The following is a 21,149-nucleotide window of genomic DNA, read 5'->3' as shown; positions in this document are numbered from 1 at the left end:
CTCATCTCTGTCTGCCACATCTTGCCCCCACCCCATCCCTCTGCCTTATTCGCTCCATTCCTGCCCAGGCCTGACTCCCCCGGTCGGGGAGAGTTGAGGGACGGGGGCTTAGGCCATAGGCCCCCCCCTTCTTCCTGCAGTGGGGAAAATGGCTTGGCCGGGAAGGGGAGAAGGAGGGGGAGGGGGAGATGGGAACACACGGGGTCTGTGGGCCCATTCAAAGGATCATTCATGGGCTGGAGAGAGGCAGAGACAAAGAGACCGAGACGCAGAGACACGGCGAGAGCATCCCTAGGCGGAGACACGCAGACAGAGCAGGCTGGGGGAAACCAGGCGCAGGGAGAGAGATGGGGAGAGGGAGACCCCAATGGACCGCCACGCAGCCCCCTCCACCCGGCCCGGCTTAGCTCCTACCTGGCTCAGCCCTGGGGCCGTGGTGCTTCCATCCAGGGCTCTGAGTAGGGGGCGGACGGGCTTCGGGAGGGGGGCGGCGGCCTCTGAGCCCCCGCGGCCCCGCAGGCCCAGCCCCCGCCCGCAGCGCCTCACCCGGCGGGGGAGGGAGATCGCCCCAGCCCCCGGGGGCGGGGCCGGGATCCAGTCGATCCCCGGGGAAAGGAGAGGTAGGGGATGGGGTCAGGAGGAGCCCAAGAACAGGGAACCCCGCAGTGGGGACGGAGGAGGGAGGAGGAGGCAACGGGACAGGGCTGGATTGGGGATCCACTGGCTCCGTGGGCTGGCTTCGAGGGACCAGAAGGCGGTACAGGCGGAGGATCCTAAGGGATCGGGTACGGGAGGAGGAGTCCACGGCAATCCCCAGAGGGCCAAAACCCGGGAGCGCAGGATCCGCGGTGCAGGGGCAGGGATCCAGCCGGAATCCTCAGGGAGGGGGAGGGATCTAGTCGATCCCGAGGGCGGGAGGGAGGGGGAGGTCCGGGGAGTCAGAGGAGGGCGGGAGCCGAGTCTGGAGCCCCGGGGCGGGGGTCGGCACAGATCCTAGGAGGGAAAGCGGAGGTAAGGGGTAGGCTTCGGGGAACGCTCAGCAGCCGGGAGGCCCGGACTCCTGGCCTCGCGCGCCAGGGCCCGCCCGCCCCGCGTCCATCCCAGCCAGAGAGTGATGATCCGCCGGCTGAGCAGCCGCAGCAGCCCCGCGCGTCACCGCGCGGCCGCCTCCCCCGCCCCCTGCCGAGAGAGCGGCGCACACCCCTCGCTCGCACCCGCCTGCCCGCCCGCCCTCCAGAGTGTGGGGGGGGATTGGAGAAGGTGGAAGGGGACGGGAGTGGACAGACCGACGGATGGACGAAGCAGGCCATCAGGGCGGGGTGGAGACACCCCCCACACACACCGTTATCTCCCACCCTCCGGGTTCTCGCAGTTAGTCCGGGGGGGGGGGGGAAAGGAGGGGGGTGAACTCTAAGGGGCGGTGCATCGTATGAAGGCGGAGCCTTCGGTTCTGGAGGAGGGGCCATTTGGGTAGTGGGCGGGATTTGACGGTGGTGGGTGGGGCTTCGCTATCCGTGGGGCCGCCTCTTTTTGGGAGTGGGTCTGGTTTAAAGCTGAAAAGGAGGAGCTTGTGGGAAAAGGGGCGGAACTTTGCAAGGGGACCGGGATCTTTGGAAATTGGCCGGAGGTGTGTGTGGGGGGTGGGGGGGGGCGAGGTGTTAAAAGAGGCTATCAACTTGGAAAGTGGGCCAATCCGTGACGCAAATCCTCTAGTTCCGCCCCCCAACCCCGCCTCCACTGCTCCGCTCCTCCGCTCCTAATTGGTTCTGGTTTCTCCGCCCGCCAGAAGTCTTCGCCACTCAACAGAGGTTTTACAAAGGCCCAAGTACCCGGGTGAGGACCTGGACGCTGAAATGAACACGGCCCGGATTGGGCACCTGTGGACCTTATTTGCATGGGAGATCGGGATTGGCTGGCCTCTTGGGTGGCCCGGGCGGTGTTCGTCCGGCGCGTGACCGTCCACTGCCATGGCTGGTCCGGGGGCTGCTTTCCGCCGCCTGGGCGCCTTGTCCGGAGCTGGGGCCTTAGGCTTGTCCTCCTACGGGGCGCATGGTCAGGGGGCTGTGGATGGAGCTGGGATTGTGTTGGGGGCGATCTTTAGGGTTTGGTGCAGAGGCGGAGTCTATGGGAAGTGTCGGCCCTCCCATCGACCAGACGGCCCGCGGAGCCCTAAACCTTTTAAAGTCCCTCAGCCCGGCCCAGTTGGTTCCCAGAACTGCCCAATGCGTGCTTCCACCAATTAGAAGCCTACTGGGGGCGCCCTTTCTCTCCTGCGTCCACCTGGGTCCCCCTGGGAGTGGTGGCGGTCGAGGTTGGCGCTAGGACTGGTAACCTTTGCTTCTCCTTTCCACAGGAGCCCAGTTTCCGGATGCCTACGGGAAGGAGGTGAAGTAACTGCGCTGGGGCTCCTAGGCTTCGGGGCCTATGAGGGCACAAAGTCTGGGGTCCCTGAGGGAAGGAGGGGAGGGACGGGGCGCGGGTCTTTGTAGCGGCAAGGGATGCAAGTCTTGAGGCCTGGTGCCTGAGGGAGGGGCAAGCTGGGACTTGAGAGGTGGGGTTGGAGGACGAACTCTTGTCCATTGTGTCCCCCCGGGATCCTGCGTTGCTTAGGAAGTCCCCCCATTTCTCCTTTTCTTACAGCTCTTTGACAAGGCCAACAAACACCACTTCTTACACAGCCTGGCCCTGTTAGGGGTGCCCCTGTGCAGAAAGCCCCTCTGGGTAATTCTCCCCACCCCTAACCCTGACCAAGCCCCACCCACTCCCTCTAGCCTGCCCTGTTCTTACTGGCCTGCATTCCACCTTGTATCTCCTTCAGGCCGGGTTACTGCTAGCTTCTGGAACTACCTTATTCTGCACCACGTTTTACTACCAGGCTCTGAGTGGAGACCCCAGCGTCCAGACTTTGGCCCCTGTGGGAGGGAGCCTGCTACTCTTGGGCTGGCTTGCCTTGGCTCTTTGAGCTTCCTTGTGTTTAATTTCTGGGTATTTCTTTTTAGAAGTGGAGCAGGGAGTAGATTAAAAGAGAAAGGCAAATAAAGAACTTTGGAGTCTTTGTTCATCTTAACCTCTTAAAGGAGGAAGGGTAGGGATTGTCAACCTTTGAACTCCTTCCCTTTCCTAAGGCCGCATCAGCGAGACTTGGGTCTGGGTGGAGAGTCAGGGTTCACTTCAAGTTAACTTGTTATGAGGTTCTTAAACTGGTGGACATTAGAGTCATAAAGAATGCTTGAAATAATGCAGATTCTTACCAAAGCCCTCTTCAGGGCCTGGCAGTCTGTATTCTAATAAGCTCATCTAGTGGTTCTGATGCTCACTAGCATTAATACTAGATTTCTGTAGGGTAGTTGGTTTTCTTTTCTTTTTAATTTTTTATTGGAGTATGGTTGCTTTACAATGTTGTGTTAGCCTCCACTGCACAACAAAATGAATCAGCTGTACACATACAGATATCCCCTCCCTTTTGGACTTTCCTCCCATTTAGGTTACCACGGTGCATTAGGTAGGGTTCCCTGTGCTCTACAGTATGTTCCCATCAGTCGTCTATGTTATACATAATATCAATAATGTATATGTGTCCATCCCAGTCTCCCAATTCCTCCCACCCCACCCCTTTCCCCCTTGGTATCCGGGTAGAGGGTTTTCTGAGCACCCACTTACTCTAGAAGTCAGGGTTAAGGCAAGGCGGGACGAGGTGTCATTAGTTACAAAATACTCTGGGGTTCAAAGCAGGGACAGAACATCATGTATTGGGGGTCAGAAAATGCTTCACAGTGCTTGAGATGATTCTTAAAAGAGCTCTGTTGTGTGGCTGAAACAGTGAACAAAGAGACAGAGGTGGGAGGGGAGGGGTATGGGGCCACCTGAGTCCTCGGTGTGGGATGAGTTTCTGACTTAGGCAGAAGAGGAGTGAGAAAAGGTGGCAAGGCGGGCTGGAGTAGCACCTACAGCAGAGAACTGGAGGGTATTTAGTGGGCAATTTTTATTAAACCAGTGCTCATCAAGTGTTGGTCATGTGTCAGACAGACACATGTTACAAGGAAATTGAACCGTGCGCGAGACAGACACCATGTTTCCCTCGTGGGGTTTCCCATCTGGTACTGGTAACAGACCTTAAACAACTAAACACAAATATATCACTGTGAGGTATGCTATGTGCTTGAAAGAAAAGAACAGGGGGGCTGGAACAATGGGGCAGTGGAGGGTGTGCCCCTTTAGATGGGAAGGCCTCGCAGAGGAGGTCCTGTTGAAGCTGGAACTAACCATGCGCAGAGCGGAGGGGAAGTGTGTTTTTGGCAGAAAGAATACCTGGCAAACAGGCCGAAATGGAGCAGTTTGAAATCCCTGAGGCAGGATAGAACTGGGCGGGTTGGAAAAAGAGCGAAAGCAGCGTGGCTGACGTGTGGGGTGGTGAGGCACTCGGAATTTATTTGCAGCGCAACAGTAAGTCACTGAAAGGTTTAAAGTGAGAGAGTGCTAGGATCTGATTTATGTGTTTAAAAGATCTGGAGAACCAATCAGAGGACAGCAAGGATGGCAACAGGGAAACCAGCCAGGAGGCCACTAAAGAGGTCCAGGTGTGAGATGGTGATGGTGGCTTGGCCGAGGGTAGAAGAGGTGGTAAAAATGTTCAATTCAGAAGGGGTGAATGAGAGGGAGATTTCTGGTTTACGCACCAGGTTGGATGGAGGTGCTGTGACTTAGATGAGAAACACTGAAGGGTGGGGCAGATTAGAGGGAGGCAGATCAGGAGGTCAGTTTTGGACATGTTGCTTCTGAAATGCCTGGGCGACAACCAAGTGGAGGCACCAAGCAGGTAGTTGGGGAGCTCAAGGAGGTGTCTGAGCTCAGGAGAGAGATCTGGCCTCAAGTTTACTCTGCAACCCACTCTGGTCAGTCTTCTATCCCATCTCTTCCCCATAGATGCCCTTGGAAGGATCCCATGAATCACTATGACCTCTTAGTTGCCAGACCCAGTGGATGGTTTTCAGTCTCATCTTCCTCAGCCTCTGCAGCATTTGACACAGTTGGCCACACTGTCCTCAAACACATCCTGTTCCTTCTCTGACACCACTCTCCTGGTCTTCCCTATCTCTGTGGCTCCTTTGCCAGGTTCTTGTCTATACCCAGTTTAAATCAATGGTTTCCAAATTTTAATTTAAAAAAAAGTAGAACTCATAGGTATACATATTTTAATTTCACCTTTTAAAATTTCTATTTTTGTGTATATTTTATAAATGTACATATCTGTATAGTATACTGGGGGGTACATACTTAATTTTTCTGACGGTGTGCATTCAAAAAAGTGCAGACCGTTTAGCTGAGTGAGATGATTTCTAGGTAATTTCATTTGGCCCCATAGCTTTAATTACAATCTGCATATTTCTAAATCCAGAATTTATCTCCGACCCTAGTCCTGGCTAAGCTCCAGACCCCTGTAGCAGCTGCAGTGTAGTACAGTGTACAGTGGAGACCTGCAGGAGTTAAGTGATGACGAGGGAGAGCGGCGTGTTCCAGACCAAGGCAAGAGCTTTGGAGGCAAGAGAGCCCTGTGCCTTCAAGACCAGAAAGAATTGCTGGTGGCTGGCTTGAAGATCATGAGAGGGTCAGTAGTGAAAGATGAGGACAGATGGGGCCAAATGGTGGAATGCCTTGTGCTGACAGGTTGGACCCTTCTGAGGGCAATGGGGAGCCACTGAAGCATTTATATCCAGGGAGGAGGCATATACTTGAGGTGTATTAGTAGAGGATCACAATATCTCTTCATTTTAAAGATGAGGGGAGGGACTTCCCTGGTGGTCCAGTGGCTAAGACTCCACGCTCCCAATGCAGGGGGCCTGGGTTCGATCCCTGGTCAGGGAACTAGACCCCACATGTGCAACTGAGAGTTCACATGCTGCAGCTAAAGAGCCCACAGGCCACAACTAAAAAAAAGATCCCACATGCTGGAATGAAGGTCCCGCGTGCCGTAACCAAGACCCAGTGCAGCCAAATAAGTAAATGAAAAAAAAAAAAGAGGGGAATTCCCTGGCAGTCCAGTGGTTAGGGCTCTGCGAGTTAACTGCTGTGGGCCTGGGTTCAATCGCTGGTAGGGGAACTAAGATCCTACGAGCCTCACGGTGCGGCCAAAATAAAATAAAATAGAGTAAAATAAGGCCTCAGGGGGACCTCCAGAGTGGCCCAGAGTGCCAGTGGCAGAGCCGACACTGGATCCCCAGGCTCCTACCTCCCAGTCCAGTGCCCTTGCTGCATTTCCATCCACCCTTCATCTCAGGCAGCATCTGGAGCACAGGGAACCTCCAGCTGGAGGAGACCCTGACATTTGGCATGGCCACCGTCCATGTAATATATCCCTAATACCTTTGCTTTGATCCTCCCTGTGGGTCAGACTCTTGGGAAACCAAGATAAATAAGGACCACGTGGTAATTGGTCCCTATTATTGCTGCACATTGTGTCCAGTCTTCTCAACAGTCCTGCGAGTCAGTGGAAAGTGAAGCTAAGAGAGGTGAAGCAACTTCTTCTGTATCATACAGCCAGGACCTGGGGAAGCTGTGATTCAAACTCTCTTCTGTCCAGTTCCCAAAGCTGAGTTTTTTCCTTCTTGTACATACCAAGAAACTCAGATTTCAGCAGTGGAGACAGACCCTTTAAAAAATAATTTGATACAATGTGTTCAGTGTTACAAGTAGATACTGAGGTGGGCTTGTTTGCCTTAGGGGACTGGTAAGACTTTGGCGCACTTGCTGGGTTTTCAGCACGCATAGTTCACCAAAAAAAGGGACAAGATTATACTGGTAACAAGTCAAGAGGAGAACTGGAGTGCCTGGAGCTCAGGATGGAGTGGGCAGGCAGGAAATGACAAAGCAGTAAGAGTGAGGGGTCTCCTGGGCCAAGCCTGAGTCAACTTTGACTTTCCTTTTCCTCACATCCTATATTCAAGCCATCATTAAGTCCTGTTGGCTCAAATACATAACTGGAAACTGACCATTTCTCACCACATCCATTGCTACCACTCTGGCAGCTGGTCCACGCCACCTGCGAATCTCATCTAGCTTTCTGAAAGAACTTCCCTCTGCCCTTGCCTACCTACAGCGTACTGCGGACAAAGCAGCCTGAGAGAGAGACAGAGAGAAATCCTTCTAACACTGTCATCCTCAGCCTTAGCTGCAATTTAAAATCTGCTGGGGAATTCTCAGAAAGTTCCTATGTCTGCACATCACCCCAGATATTCTAATGTAATTGATATGAAGCGGGGCCCAGCTAGAGGTATTTTTACAGCACCCCAGATGATTCGAACTTGTGGCCAGGGTTGAGGACCACTGTTTCAGTATGTAAATCTCATGTCTCTTCTCTGGCCAAACCCTCCAACACTTTCCATTTCACTCAGAGTAGAAGCCAATGGTCTATAGGGCTGTATGTGATCTGGCCTCCTGTGACCTCTCTTTCCTCCCCCTCGTTCATTCCATTCCAGCCACACTGGCCTTTTGGTTCACTGAACAAACAAGGCACACTTCTACCTCAGGGCCTTTGCCCTTGTTCCCTCTGCCTGAAAAGCTCTTCACCCAGAAGTCTGCATGGCTTAATCCTTGACCTCCTTTAGGTCTTTGCTCAGCCATCACCTTCTAGTCTGCCCCCTATAAAATTGCAACTCTTGTCCACCATTCTCTGTCCTTCCTATCCTGCTCTATTTTTCTTTATAGCACGTGTCACCGTCTGACTTCTGATGTATTTTATGTACATTGTCTGTCTCTTCCCCACTAAAATGTAAACCCCAGGAGACTGGGAATTTTTTAAAACTGCTGAATACTTCTATTACCTGTCTGACATATAGCAGGGGCTCATTAAATCTCTGTTGAATAACTGAACTTCTGTATGTCTGTATGTTTTGGTGGAGGCTGGCGCGTGGTTTGGGCCAGGTAGAATCTGAGGCACTAAGGGATACCAGGGGAGAGGTCCAGCATTTGGGTTTGAAGATGATGACTGAAGCTGTAGGACCAGCCCAGAGGAACATGGACATAGGGACAAAGGAGCCGCCAAACCTGCTTCTCCCCATGTTCATCTTGATGGGTGAGACCTCCATCTGCCTGGTCACCAGACAGGCACCTGAGGTCATCCTGGACTCCTCACCTCCACATCTCACTTCCCAAACAAGTTCTATATTATTGTCTAAATATCTCCAAAATCTGCCACTTCTGTCTGTCCACACTATCACAACCATCCTGTCCCCCAGACTACTGCCAACCCAGCCTGGAGGCCTCTGTTGGTCTCCACCATGCAGGTTAAATGGTTTTCCTAAAACATCTGACCTCCTCACTCTGTCTGAAAATCTTTCAGTGGGCTCCCCGCTGCCCTGGGGGCCAAAGCGCAGCTCCCACAAGGCCCTCTGTGCACGTGGGCCGGACTCTCTCTGAACTCATCTCTTGCCGCTCAGCCTATAGGCCCCCAAGGCGCAGGACTTCCTCACACCTGCGGGCCTGGGCTCAGGACTCAAAGCGAAAGAAGCGATTCTTGTTGGGAGAAGGCTTTCCTCCGGACCGCGCTGCCTCCTCTGGCCCCCCTGAGCCTCAACTCACGCCCTCTCGTTACTGACACTGTCTGGCAGTCTATCCCCCGTGTGGCTGGGGGCGCCTGGAGGAAGTACTATAATTGCAACGGGTCTGTGTGGGTCACTGCTACGTCAGGGAGAGGAGACTGGCAAGGTAGCCCCAGGGAGGCAGAAGGGGAGCCAGGAGTCAGTCCTAGAAGCCAATGGGTGAGCGTGCAGGGTGTTCCGCTGCGTCAGCGAGGCCCGAACCGCCCTCGGGAGGAGGAGCCTGGGCTCCAGCGCCGCGCAAGCGGCCCTCGTTCCCACCAAGGGGCACTGACCACTCTACGCTCGCAGGCCTGGCGGGAGTCGCAGGGCTAGGGCTCACCCGGCTACCCTCCCAGGCGAGCGTCCTCTCTGGGCTTCTGCATCCGAGCGGAAAGGGCGAGGACGCCCGCCACGACGTGGAGCGGGTGGCCTGGAGTCCCCGGCGCCGCAGGAGAGCCGGCATTCTTCCTGCGCAGGCGCTCTGCTCAGGCTGGGAGGAGCGGGGCCTGGACGGGTCGCGGGGTGGAGTCAGCTCCGGGGCCCGCCTCCACCAGCTCCCGAGAGCAGCCGAGTGCTGGGCACCCGGGCTATTCTAGGGGCTTCAGGTGAGCAGGGGGAACAGAGGGGTCAGGAGACCTCCCTCGAGGTGGGGCCGTCGGTCTGACCGCGGGTCCATCTGTCCTGCCGTCTGCCAACAGCCGCCTCCGCGGAGAATGGGAGAACAAAGGGAGGGGGCGGTTCTGGGGCCCCTGAGGGAATCCAGGGTCCCAGGGCCCCCGCCTTGCCCGCTGACACTTTCGGTTTCTCCCCGAGTCAGACGCGCCGCCCTAGAGACCCTGGGCCGGCGCTGGGCGCAGCTGCCTCTCTGCGTTTGCCTGTCCATCTTTGTGTCTGTCTTTGTGTCTGTCTGGCTGTCTCCGAGCTTGCCTCCACTTCTAGAACTAAGCCTCCGGGACACCGACATCCCGCGAACCCTCGCCCCTCTCCCATGGCAGGTAAGTGGGCGCAAGGCCGAGGGTCTCCGTTATCCTCCCCCCCCACGGACTTGGGAACCCCGTGTCGGACGCATCCTCCGGGAATGTGCTCGGACTGGCTGTGTGGGGCCCCTCCCTTCCTCCCGAGAAGCCGCCGCCCTGCTCCCCCGCCCCATCTTTCTCATTCTCTTCCCACCACATTTTCCCCGCAGCCTCGCGGCCCATGGGCCAAGGGGTAAAGAGATGAGGTCGGGGGCCCCTTCTAACCTACTCCTGTCCCCCCACAGGCTACTTGCCCCCCAAAGGCTACGCCCCTTCGCCCCCACCTCCCTACCCTGTGACCGCTGGGTACCCGGAGCCGACGCTGCATCCTGGGCCCGGGCCGGGGCAGGCACCAGTGCCCGCCCACGTGCCTACCCCTGCGCCCGGCTTTGCTCTCTTCCCCTCGCCCGGCCCTGGGGCCCCGGGACCAGCTGCCCCCTTTTTGCCACTGCCAGGGGTGCCTTTTGGCCTCGAATTCCTGGCGCAGGTGAGTGAGAGGCAGGGAGGGAGGGAGGATTGACAGGGAGGGGACCCAGGCGACTAGGCCGGCCAGCTGACGTCTGCGCGTTCCCCTACTCTCTTTCCAGATTGATCAGATCTTGATTCACCAGAAGGCTGAGAGGGTGGAAAGTGAGTGGAAGGGGGAGTATGTTGGGCCTCGTGACGGGAGCAAATAGTGGGCTCTCCGGCAGGCGCTGGTGTCCGAGCCTCAGTGTGTCACCCCCTGGCAGCGCTCCTGGGCTGGGAGACCTGTAACCGCTACGAACTGCGCTCGGGAGCCGGACAGCCCCTGGGTCAGGCAGCGGAGGAGAGCAACTGCTGTGCGCGGCTATGCTGTGGCGCCCGCCGGCCCCTGCGTGTCCGCCTGGTGGACCCCGGGGACAGAGAGGTGCTGCGCCTGCTCCGCCCCCTCCACTGTGGCTGCAGCTGCTGTCCCTGTGGCCTCCAGGAGGTGGGCGGGGAAGGATGGGGCCAGGGAGAAACTTGGGTAGGGGGCAGGCCGATGCCCCGGGCAGGACCGGGATGAGGCATGCGATGAGGCGTGCCTCCTGTGGGAGTTGGGCGCAGGTGGGATGGGAGGTCTAGTGAGAGGGATGACAGGTGGTCTAGTGAAGGGGATGGGAGGTCTTGTGAGGGGAGACAGGTGGTAAAGCTAGACCGGTGAGCACTTGGGCCAGGGTGCCTGGCTGGGCAGTGATCCTGTCTGCCGCCCACTCCAGATGGAAGTACAGGCTCCACCAGGCACCACCATTGGCCACGTTCTACAGACCTGGCATCCCTTCCTCCCCAAGTTCTCCATCCAAGACGCTGACCGCCAGACCATCCTGCGAGTGGTGGGGCCCTGCTGGACCTGTGGCTGTGGCACAGACACCAACTTTGAGGTATCAGGAATAAGGGGAGATTCCTGGGACCTTCAGAAACCAAGATGATCCATGCGGCAGGATGGTCAACAGGATGGTCAAGAGCTCATCAGTCCAAATCCACTGTGACGCCTGCCACATTTCCAGTTTTCCTCTATTCAGAAATAGGATGGCCCATGGTCATAAAAATTTGGCAAAGAGGGTTTCACCTTAAGGGCCAATGCTGATTGTGACCTGCAGCCCTGTGTTGAGGGAGAAAAAAAATCTAAGGTCAGGCTGGATTTAGGGTGAAGGATGCTTACTGAGTGTACCATGGGCTGGGCCCGCGTGGCCGCTGTGTGTGAGTTCATGAGCCCAGGCCCTGGAGCAAGCACTAATTTAACTTGTTAACATCCTGTGGCTTGCCCTGCCAACCTAGAAGTCCAGACGTCCACCCACCCACCCCCAGCCTGGAATCCTTCTTACCATGCATTTCAATCACCAACCTGGAGCCTGGAGAGCCCAAGTGATGATCATTTCAAAGTAAGGCCTGGGAAACACCTTACTTTCTAGAAGACAAAGGCACTTGAATATCTGTGTAGATAAGGGAGAAACAACAGGTATATCTCAGTAGACTTTCCAAGGCTTCTGATGAGGTACCTTATCTTAGGTTACTTTTAAAAACTGAGTCACCTTGGTAGCTGGGGGAAGGTTCTGTGATGGAAACTGGTTGGGAAAGAGGTAACTGGGTGAACTCTGGTTGGGAATATGTAGATCGTGGGGTTCTCATCGGGCCAGTCTTCCTTTTACATAATTATGAATCGTCCACATTTGGGGCTGCACTCCTGGGACCGCAGGGCTGGCTGGGAGAGGCCCTACCCACCCTGGGACTGGTCTGCAGGAAATGCCCCAGGGCTGTAGGACCGTGGGGGAAGGAGATGGGAAGGACATCGCTCTAGTTCTAGCCACTGGAGAATGAGCATAGGAGAAAGTCCAGGGAGTCACGGTGAATTACCATCCACATTGGCAGGGCCTGCTGCTGCTGGGCCCAGGGAGGCCAGTGGAAATCCTGGTCCTCAGAGGCCCCTTTCTGCTGTCCGCTCCCCCCACTAGATGGGCTTGGATCCACCCTGGATGAGGCTTGCATGCCATGCTAAACAGAGCCCTCCCTACCTTGCAGATGCGAGGACGACAGGCACCCCTTTGGGCCTTCTAGCAGCCTGGTCAGCTGGTAGAGTGCAGCCAGGCATTCAGCAGCCTCCCTTGCCCGCTTGGCCAGGCTACTCTGTGCAGGGCACAAACTGCACCATCCGTGGGCGGCAGGGACTTTGGTAACCAAAACAAACCTAGTGAGTGGCCATCGCCTAAGGAGATTAGCCTGTATCGTGCTTGTTTCTCCCAGCACTGATGTCTATTAGTCACGTGTGGCCTTTCAAGAGCAACAGATCTGAGTCTGCAACCTGATTTTTGCTTTGTAGACAGTGTGACTTCGGTGCCTCAGTTTCCCCAGATGTCACATGGAAACCCAAGGCTTTGGGAGGACTCGCTAAGTGTAGCGCCCGCACAGTTCGTACGTGGTGACTGCGGGAGTGAGACTGGATGCCGATGAGATCAGGCACATCCTCCCCATGCGGGTCCTTCCTCCCTCCCTCTCTCCTTCTCTCCTGCCAGGTGAAGACTCCAGATGAATCCCGCAGTGTGGGCCGCATCAGCAAGCAGTGGGGTGGGCTGCTCCGAGAAGCCCTCACCGATGCAGATGACTTCGGCCTGCAGTTCCCACTGGACCTGGACGTGAGGGTGAAGGCTGTGCTGCTGGGAGCCACATTCCTCATTGTGAGTCGGGGCCACCGCCCCTTCCCCCCACTGCCCTTTTGCTCTCACTCTGAGGCTTTGAGCACTTCTTGGTCTCCTGCTAGGAGAGGGTTAGGGACAGACTCTCTGGGGGCTTGTGGTTCCAGACCTGGGTTGTGATAGCTGAGCCAGGCTGGCCCAGCCAGATCTCCTGCTGACCGTGCCCTCCCCTCAGGACTACATGTTCTTCGAGAAGCGAGGAGGCGCTGGGCCCTCTGCCATCACCAGCTAGAGGCCACCTCGGGGTGAGGAGACCATCATCTCAACCAGAATTCAAGATGGTCACCCGCCCTGGCCCCCTCCTCAGGGGCAGCCCCTTTCCCTCCGTGTGCACTGCAGGGGAGAGACAGGGCTGCCTGAGAGGCTGGGGGCTTGGTGCCCCGTGCCTCCCCTACTCCCCTGGCCTGCTTCACCTGTAGCCCCTACGGAAGGGTATGTACGAGAGCCCTTCCCCTGCTACTTCCCACCACTGTCTCCAGCGGACCCTCAGCACACGGGCATATCGGCTTTCCAACTTTCCCTGCTGACTTCCTCCCAACCCCCTCCGGGGCCTCTGCTCCAGGTGAGGCCTTAGAATGCAGGGTTTTATGACAGGGCTGGGGTGGGGAAGGTTAAGCAGCACCAAAGACGGCAGACCCGGTCACCCTCTCCCCGCATCAGCTTGGCCAATTAGTTCAGCCTCAGACGATGGCGCTCTGAGGGGGATCCCTACCTCCCCCCGCCCCGATAGCTATAGGGCCAGGGCCCCAGTGCCGACTTCCTCTCCCTCAGCTGGTGCTTGCTGCAGCTTCCTGTGCCTTAACCACCCCTTCCTGCCCCTTCCTTAGGAAGGAGGCTGCATCTTTGTATGTTATATTCATATAAACTTTGTAACTTTTTGGACACTGGAAGATGTATGTAATGGGAGAGGGCAGGAGAAAGAGTCGGGTGTGGGAAGAAACAAAGGGAAATATGACAGCTTGGATGGGCGGGGGCTGGCCCATCTCATAATCCATGCTGCCAGGATCAAGTGTCCTCAAGTCTAAGAGAGCCACTTTTGTCACCCATGATGGCCCCAGACCAAGCCGAGGCAGTTTGGTCCATATGCCCCAAGTCAGGATGGCTGCTCCGGTCATCCAGGATGGCTGCTCCCACAGAGCCCAGTGTGGTAGCTGATGGCAGTTCAGGATGGCTGTTCCCGTGGCCCAGAATGGCCTCTTGCTCATTTTCTGTAGCGATAGAAGCTTCCCATGGGTGTGATGTGTCACAGCTCTGTTCCTCCAAGTCCTCCTTTGTTGGGAATGTGGTGGGCAGAGTGCACTAGATCCTCCTATGGCCAAGGGAGCTCACGCCCTCAGAGACCAACGGGCAGGGTGAGGAGACACTCACCAGTGCCCGATCCTGGGCTCCTCCAGTACCTGCCCATGGCAGGCTCTCCCCAGGTGGGAACACACCCTGTCAGGACCTTGTTCCGGTTCTGCTTGGTCCCACGTGACCAGGCCCTTGGTCCATCTGGTGTCTGTGCCCAAAGGAGCAGAGCTCAGGGCCGGGCCAGGACGTAGCGACTGGCGGCTGAGAGGTCCCACTGGTAACGCTCCAGGATGCGCCGGCAGTCCGCTCTGGACCAGCTGCTGAGGTAGAAGAGCTGGTCCACCTGTGGGGACGAGAGGAAGGGCAGCCGGTGGCCAGAGGGCCAGGCTGGGAGGGGCAGGGACCCGAGAGAAGGGTGTGGCTGTACCTTGAGGTTCCGGATGGCAGAAACCACATCACCCCCGGTGGCTCTTAGAGCCTCGTGGCACTCCTGGTGGGTGACTCCATGCACGCTCAGCTCCACCTGCCGGGGACAAAGCCTCACTTAGGCCCTTCGCCAGCCCGTAGCCCCTTTTGGACACCAGGACACTTCAGGGAGACCTCACCTCCATAATCCTCCTCTGCAACTCGGGGTCAGGCAAGGGTCCCCCAGAGGGGACGGTGGCTTTGCTGGCTCCAGGCGCTCCCACAGGGTGACTGTGTAGGGGTTCTCTTTTGGGCCAGGGAGGCCGCTCCCTGGGAGGCTGGCTGGGCTGGGAAGAGGAGCTGGTGGCCACGGGGGAGCGGGGGGGCACGCCTGGGGGTCCCTGGGGCCCAGTTCTGGCATGTCGAAGTTCGGGGGAGCTCAACCCACCTCCTGTGGGGCGGGGGCCCAGGGACAGAACCGACTCCAGACTCTTGGAAATGCCTACACATTTGAGAAAAAACAACTTGAGAGGAAGCCCAGCTGCCTTCTTCCCATTCTCTGGCTATCTGTGCTGTCCTCGGGGTGGTCCTCGTGTCGGGGGGACAAGAAACCAGGTGTGCAGGATGGACGCCCAGGCCGAAGCCGGTGGGGAAATCATATCTGCAAAGGTATGGCTTCAGAGCAGGAAACATCGCTGGAGGCTTATTCTTGATGTCCTCGGAGACCCCGGAAGCCCTGTCCCCACCGCCATGCCCACCTTTCATCCTCTGCAAGGCCACATTCCTTCTCTGGCCCCGAGCTGGAGGGGGATCCCGAAGCTTTACCTTCACTCTGTCCCTGCTGAAGAGTGTTCCAGTTCATTCTCCACACCCCCCAGCCCTACCCCATATAGCAGTGCCCTCTCCCAAAGAATCTCTGGGGCTTCCAAGTAGGCCGAGACCCAGAGTGGACGTTCCAGCGGGAAGGCAAGTCCAGCCTCCCCTCCAGCTTTACCCCACACCCCTCCCCAGGCTCCCCTTCCAGAGAAGTTGCTGGACTTGGTTGGTTCCCCAGTCCAGCTCTGCCCCCCACTCTTTCAGGTGCTCACCCATCTATGTTTCCCTGGTGTCGCTCTCCCCGGGCAGGGGAGCCTCTGAGGACTGGACGGGTGGCTGGTGAGTCTACCAGCGTCACTGCCGAGGCTGGGAAGTTGCCCACTTTGAATGTGCGACCATTCTGGCCCTTCCAGGTTGTGGAGTCGGGGCTGTGGGAAGAGGCGCTGGTGAAGGGGATGGGAGCCAGGGGAGAGTGAGGGCTGGGCTCCAGCCCACATTCAGCTCACAAGCTGTGCGCCGTGGAGCTGCATCTGCCCAGAGGAAGGGAAGCTTTTTTCTCTCTAAAACAAAAGGGCTCTATGGGCCAGCGGTGGCTCCAGCAGGGAGGCCAGGACTGTGGTGGAGCTCTCAGGGCCCAGTGGGGAGAGGAGGAGATGAGGCAGAGGATTGGGGTTCAAGCAGCTGGGGAGAAGCTGAGCTGGGACCAGGGCCAGGAGGGTGGGGAGGGAGTCCTCCCCCTGGGGATGGGTGGGAGGCACGAGGCCCTCACCTGCCCTCGATGATAGTGATGGGGTCACCAGGCTCCATCCTCAGGGCACCAGGCTCTGTGACATCGCTCACACAACGTCCCTCAGGAGGCCAGGCCTATAGAGACAGGAGGAGAGGGTGGCTGGGCTTGTGGCCTGAGTCAGAAGGGTGATATCATGGGAGCGGAGTGGAGACTGTTGGTGCACCCACCACGCAAACCCATACCAGGTATGTCCTCTGTCCTGGCCCCAGGGTGGGACTGTCCCTGTCCCTCAGTTGTAATCCAGTGGAGGAGGCAGACCTGGATCCCATGCCAAGCTGGACACAGCCCAGGGGTCAGGGAGCAACAAAGGGGGGCCCTGCCTCTACCTAGAGGACCAAGGGGAGAGTCACCCTGCACACTGCTTTTACGCCACACCCAGGCCCATCAGATCTGCCTCCCAAGCACCTCTGGGAATTTTCCACTTCTCCATAGCACCACTGCCTCGACCCTCATCCAGACCTCTTCATCTTACTTCTGCTTCACAGCCATTGTGGCCTACTGGTTTTCCTACCTTCAGTATCATCCTTCTAATCCATTCTTGCACCAAACCAGAGTGACATAACCTGTAAATGTGGCTTCTAACTCCCCTGCTCACAACCCTTCCATGGCCCCCAGGTGCCCTCAGAGTTGAGCACTAAACTCCTTTAATAGTAGAGTATATAGTGATTTAGGGCACAGCTCTGAAGTCATATTGACTGCTTCAAATCTCCAGTCCTCCACTTCCTGTGTGACTTTTGGCAAATCACTTAAACTGTCAGTGCCTTAACTGCCCCCTCTCTAAAATCGAGCTGGGTTGTTGTGAGGATTAAATGAGTGAATGTATAAGGATACACGTAAGGCACTTAGTACAGTATCTTACACAGATCGAGTGCTCTAGGTGTTAGCACTGGTTATTTACTGTGTCTCACAAGTCCCTCCTTGGTGCACCCCTAAGATGCCTCTGCCACCTTAGTCACCGTACTTCCCCCTCCCACGCTGAACCTTTCCTCTGCCTGTCAAACACCCACTACATCCTACTGCTCTGGGCTTCCCTCTCTCTGCCCCAGCCCCCAGCCCTTCAGCCTGCATCCACTAGACCCCAGCTCTCTCCCTGGGGCTCTGAGCACCCTGAAGGTGGGGACTGGATCTGCTTTGCTCAGAGCCAGGTCCCAGACCCCAGCCCGGGAGCCAGTATACGTTAGTCTTGTGCACAGAACCCTGGGAGAGGGAACGGAGGGAAAAGAGATTGTTTCTGGGGAGGCAAGAGTTCCCACCTCTTGGAGCAGCCCTTCTAGGTAGGAAAAGGTGGGCCGGTCAGCAGGGTGGGGGGCCCAGCAGCGCAAGGCGAGGGCGTAGAGGGCCCTGGAGCAGAGGGGAGGCCTACGCAGGCGGGCTCGGTCCTTCTCCAGCCGCTGCAAGATGAGGTACGGCGGGACCCCGGCCCAGGGCTCCTCGCCCCCGGAGAACATCTCCCACAGCGTCACCCCAAACATCCACACGTCCGAGGCAGAAGAGAAGGCCCCGTGGCGCAGGCTCTCCGGCGCACACCTGCGGAAGTGGAGCTGAAGGGGGCTGGATGTGTGCCGGGTGTGTGCCCCGGAGCGCCCACCTGCCACTGGGCACGCCCCTTTAGTGCGCCCGCCGTGGGGCTCAGAAGTCCCCCCTTTCCTGGCCCTTCCAGACCCGACGACGACTCCTCCAGTCCACGCCTCCCTCACAGGACCAGCCCCTCCGCACCCCCTCAGCTCCTGCCATTCAGATCCCTCCCCTCCGCCCGGCCCCTCACCAGGCGAAGGGGATGCGGCGGGGTCCGCCCATGACGTAGTGGCCCCGGGCGCCGCCCAGCGACCGCACCAGCCCGAAGTCAGCCACCTTGATTGTGCGCGGCGAAGCCAGCAGCAAGTTGCGCGTAGCGAGGTCTCGGTGCACCAGCCCGCGGGCCCCCAGGTACGCCATGGCCCCCGCCACCTGCCGCAGGAAGAGGCAGAGCAAGGCCACGGGCAGCGGGGGCGTGGGGGCCGGGGCGGTCAGGCGTGCGTGCAGGGAGCCCAGGGGCGCCAGCTCCATCACCTGCGGGAGCACAGCCGTGTGAGCGGTGGTCCGGCCCCACGAGACCCTGGCGCTCACCCTCCTGTCGCACATCGGCCCCCGGGACTGTCCCGGGAGCCAGTGTCTGGGTCTGCTCACCATCTGCAGAGGCTGGCCCAGTACGAGGCCGTGCAGACACAGCACGTGTGGGTGTTCCAAGTTCATCATGATGGATACCTCTCGCAGGAAGTCCCCTAGCTCAGTGCCCTCGGGGCCGGGGCTCTCGGGACCCACCCGGAGGGACTTGACAGCCACTGGGACCTGGGGGTGGGGGGAAGCACCATCAGGCAACGTAGGGAACAGTTAAGCCAAGGCCAGAGCAGAGGGGCACACAGAACAGAGGGAGAAGCTGGCCCAGGTACCCAGAATGAAGTAGGCTCCCTGGACACTCACAGTCTTGCCACTGGGCAATGTCCACAGCCCTCGGTGCACCACGCCAAAGCAGCCGGAGCCCAGAAGCTCCCCTCTGCACACAGCCCGGTCTGGGATCAGACACTTGAGTCCCCCATCTGGCTCAGGGAGGGATGGAAGGCTGTCTGAGGGTGGGGTGGTCTCCTTCTGCCCTGGGGCAAAGCCCCCAAGGATCTGAAACAGTGGGGGAAATCATGTGTGTGGAACCCTGCATACATCCTTCTCTTCCACTCAGCCCACCCCCTGCCGGGGCCTGAGGTGGCCCTTTAAGCCTCTCACCACCACCCCAAAACACACACCTTGTAGACCCAGTTCTTAGACTTGAGCCCCGAACGGTGCCTCTTCAGAGCTTCAGCCAGTCTACGCTGGGCTGGGGGAGGCCAGAATCAGAGGGATGGGGTAATGGGGGAGGCGGGGAGCAGGATGCAAGGGATTTACAGGCAAGAAGGGGGCTGGTGTGCGTGGTGGTGGTGGGAGAGTAGCGACTAACAGGCTGGGGAAGGAGACAGCAGGGCCTTGGGGCAGGGGACCCTCACCAGGCCGGCCCATGCCAACGCCGTCCAGATCCTCAGGTCTTACAAAGTCGAAGTGCTCTGGCCGAGTAACATTAAGCTCCTCAAGGATGGGTCGGTAAAACTGGGCCAGCTGGATGTCCTGGAGCAGCCGAAGCAGCCACAGGGAGCCCGCCTCGTGGAGCATGTCTGGAGGAGGAACCCCTGTGGTGCCCTGTCCCAGACACATGGCCCAGGGTGGGCACCTGAGACACTCAGGAACCAGAGACGTGGTTGCCTGCTCCACCCTCAACCCCTCAGAAATACTCAGGTACAGAGGGAGGGACATCAGAACCCACCAGGATTCCTGCCCCTCCCACACACAAACCCCAGGAAGAATGTTCTCCTCACACCCAAGATTTCAGCACTGCACAGACTTCAGGTGTGTAGCCCTGCTCACTTTGAGCTATTATGGCACACTGCCCGTACCCCTAGGCGACCCAGATTCACCACCTTTTAGACCTGAGGTGCACCCTTGTACGCACCCACTCAGGTACACCTGAGACATTCTGACCCACCACATACACTCGAGAGATGCCCAGATACACTAACCACACCATACCTGAGATACGCAGGTACAACACACACACACACCCCTATAGATATGATGCAAAACACACCTGAGACACCCAGATACAGGTCCTCTCAAAGCTGAGGCATTCCAGTATACGCTGCCGTAGACCAGGCTTCCTGCCAGGTACCGCTCACACACGCCTACTTGAGACATGTTGAGTTCACTGCCTCCAAGATACACCGCCCCTCATGTCTGAGACACCCAGGTCCACACAAACACACACAACACACAAGACATCAAGCTACGGTGTCCACACATACCTACGTTATGTGGGCAGACTGCCTCCTCTGCCCAGAGACGCCCAGGGTCATTGCCTCTTCTACACCCGAGGCAGCAACATTTGAAATCAAATCGGGCATTTGTGATGGGCGGTTAAGCTCAGGTACTGCTCAGAGCCATCCAGTCTGCCAGGTGCACAGTCCCTTCCACACCCACCTGAGCTCAGCTCCAGGTACAGAGCCTGGCCGGCACACCTGAGTCACTTGCTCTAACCTGGCTCCAGGGCAACTCCACCAATCTTTATTAAATAAGGCTCTAGGTGCTCTGGGTGCCGGCTGCCTGCACACACACCTGGCCCCCTCCCTCCCCCTACTTAGTTAAGCCCGGAGGAAGCGGAGGAGCCCAGGCGGGGTCCAGATGGACCCTCGGAGGTGGCGAGGAATCGGGCACGACCAGGGGCGCGGAAGGCGAAAGCCCAGGACGCTGGGAGACCAAGACCAGTAGCCAGGTGAGAAGCAGAAAGCACGAGATGGGGGACAAGAGGAGACGCGCCCGCGGAAGGTAAGGACTGGGGAGGGGAGGCTCAGCACCCGCGGACGCGCTCCCAAGCGACCGCCGCCCCGCCAGCCCGCTCGCCGGCGCCCCTGCCTCTCCTGACCCTCACCTGGCGAAGGCGGAAGCGGCGGCTGGGGAGCCTCCCAGGCTGCCGGGACTAAATCCCGGGTTGGGCGGGACGGAGGCCGCGGAGGGCGGGGCCTGGCGGCTTGGCCCGGGTCCTCGGGTGGACTAGGCGAGGGCGCCTGGCAGCCGCTCCTCCGCCAGGCCGGATCCTGAGAAGCCTCCCCTCCCCTGTCCTTTGCTCGCCTCCTTCCCACCCTCTCTCCACCTTCCCACCCCCTTTCCAGACTTCTCCAAAGAACTTCTCACCCCTCCCTGGACTTCCTCCTCGGTATTCCGTCCCCGTCTCCCCTACCTCCTCTTACCAAATCCTCCGCCTCTCTCAACCAGAGCCCCACCCCTTAAGTGAATACGCACCTGGTAGAGATATCCCGCCCAGGCCCCGGGAATATAAGGCTAAACAGGACATAGTCCCAGCCCCCTAGTAGGGGGGAGAGGGCTTCCTGGCGCTCAGATGGAGGAAGCCGGCCTGGTGCAGCGGGCTTGGGAGGGCGCCACGGTGGAGGTGTTGATGGTGGTGCACGAAGTCAGCTCCCAGCCCGGACAGAGTCTAAGACTGAAGCCATTG

The 21,149-nt window shown here is 58.1% G+C and overlaps 2 protein-coding genes across 19 annotated transcripts; one reads left to right on the top strand and one right to left on the bottom strand.

Moving 5' to 3' along the window:
• Positions 1-1,904: 1,904 nt before the first annotated feature.
• PLSCR3 (phospholipid scramblase 3) lies at positions 1,905-13,662 on the top strand. 9 transcript variants are annotated; one of them, XM_082441627.1, is made up of 10 exons: positions 1,905-2,052; positions 2,354-2,385; positions 2,641-2,721; positions 9,391-9,568; positions 9,835-10,076; positions 10,177-10,219; positions 10,321-10,478; positions 10,882-10,971; positions 12,601-12,762; positions 12,956-13,662. In XM_082441627.1, exons 1-10 carry the CDS (start codon positions 1,968-1,970, stop codon positions 13,010-13,012), a joined length of 1,128 nt encoding a protein of 375 aa, XP_082297753.1. In that variant the 5' UTR covers positions 1,905-1,967; the 3' UTR covers positions 13,013-13,662. The 9 variants fall into 9 exon arrangements, with proteins under 9 accessions (XP_082297753.1, XP_082297751.1, XP_082297752.1 ...); XM_082441625.1 differs by having other exon boundaries at positions 10,810-10,971; XM_082441626.1 differs by having other exon boundaries at positions 10,321-10,541.
• On the bottom strand, positions 13,655-20,706 carry TNK1 (tyrosine kinase non receptor 1). Of its 10 annotated transcripts, none has more exons than XM_082441607.1 (12): positions 20,568-20,706; positions 19,096-19,285; positions 18,859-18,929; positions 18,542-18,733; positions 17,847-18,409; positions 17,335-17,608; positions 16,061-16,155; positions 15,564-15,734; positions 15,234-15,313; positions 14,676-14,977; positions 14,498-14,593; positions 13,655-14,413 (listed from the first exon to the last, which is right to left on the bottom strand). In XM_082441607.1, the coding sequence occupies exons 2-12, from the start codon at positions 19,256-19,258 to the stop codon at positions 14,300-14,302; spliced, it is 2,121 nt and encodes a 706-aa protein (XP_082297733.1). In that variant the 5' UTR covers positions 19,259-19,285; positions 20,568-20,706; the 3' UTR covers positions 13,655-14,299. The 10 variants fall into 10 exon arrangements, with proteins under 10 accessions (XP_082297733.1, XP_082297727.1, XP_082297728.1 ...); XM_082441601.1 differs by lacking the exon at positions 20,568-20,706 and having other exon boundaries at positions 15,234-15,316; positions 17,847-18,130; positions 18,248-18,409; positions 19,096-20,281; XM_082441602.1 differs by lacking the exon at positions 20,568-20,706 and having other exon boundaries at positions 17,847-18,130; positions 18,248-18,409; positions 19,096-20,281.
• Between the last annotated feature and the right edge of the window lie 443 nt (positions 20,707-21,149).

The sequence above is a fragment of the Balaenoptera physalus genome (assembly GCF_965194825.1).
Source record: "Balaenoptera physalus genome assembly, chromosome: 20".
Lineage (NCBI taxonomy): Eukaryota > Metazoa > Chordata > Mammalia > Artiodactyla > Balaenopteridae > Balaenoptera > Balaenoptera physalus.
The sequence above is the reverse complement of the archived record's forward strand: the minus strand, read 5'-3'. Positions and strand labels throughout refer to the sequence as shown.

Excerpts from the sequence above, each read along its gene's own strand:
- PLSCR3 (XM_082441624.1), top strand. The coding sequence starts at position 1,968 with ATGGCTGGTCCGGGGGCTGCTTTCCGCCGCCTGGGCGCCTTGTCCGGA. Across the intron at positions 2,386-2,640 it reads CGGATGCCTACGGGAAGGAG|CTCTTTGACAAGGCCAACAA; the intron begins GTGAAGTAACTG and ends CTTTTCTTACAG. Across the intron at positions 10,972-12,600 it reads GCACAGACACCAACTTTGAG|GTGAAGACTCCAGATGAATC; the intron begins GTATCAGGAATA and ends CTCTCCTGCCAG.
- TNK1 (XM_082441598.1), bottom strand. The coding sequence starts at position 19,399 with ATGTCCCTCCCTCTGTACCTGAGTATTTCTGAGGGGTTGAGGGTGGAG. Across the intron at positions 17,609-17,846 it reads CGCCGCATCCCCTTCGCCTG|GTGTGCGCCGGAGAGCCTGC; the intron begins GTGAGGGGCCGG and ends CCACTTCCGCAG. Across the intron at positions 16,156-17,334 it reads TAGAAGGGCTGCTCCAAGAG|GCCTGGCCTCCTGAGGGACG; the intron begins GTGGGAACTCTT and ends CTGTCTCTATAG.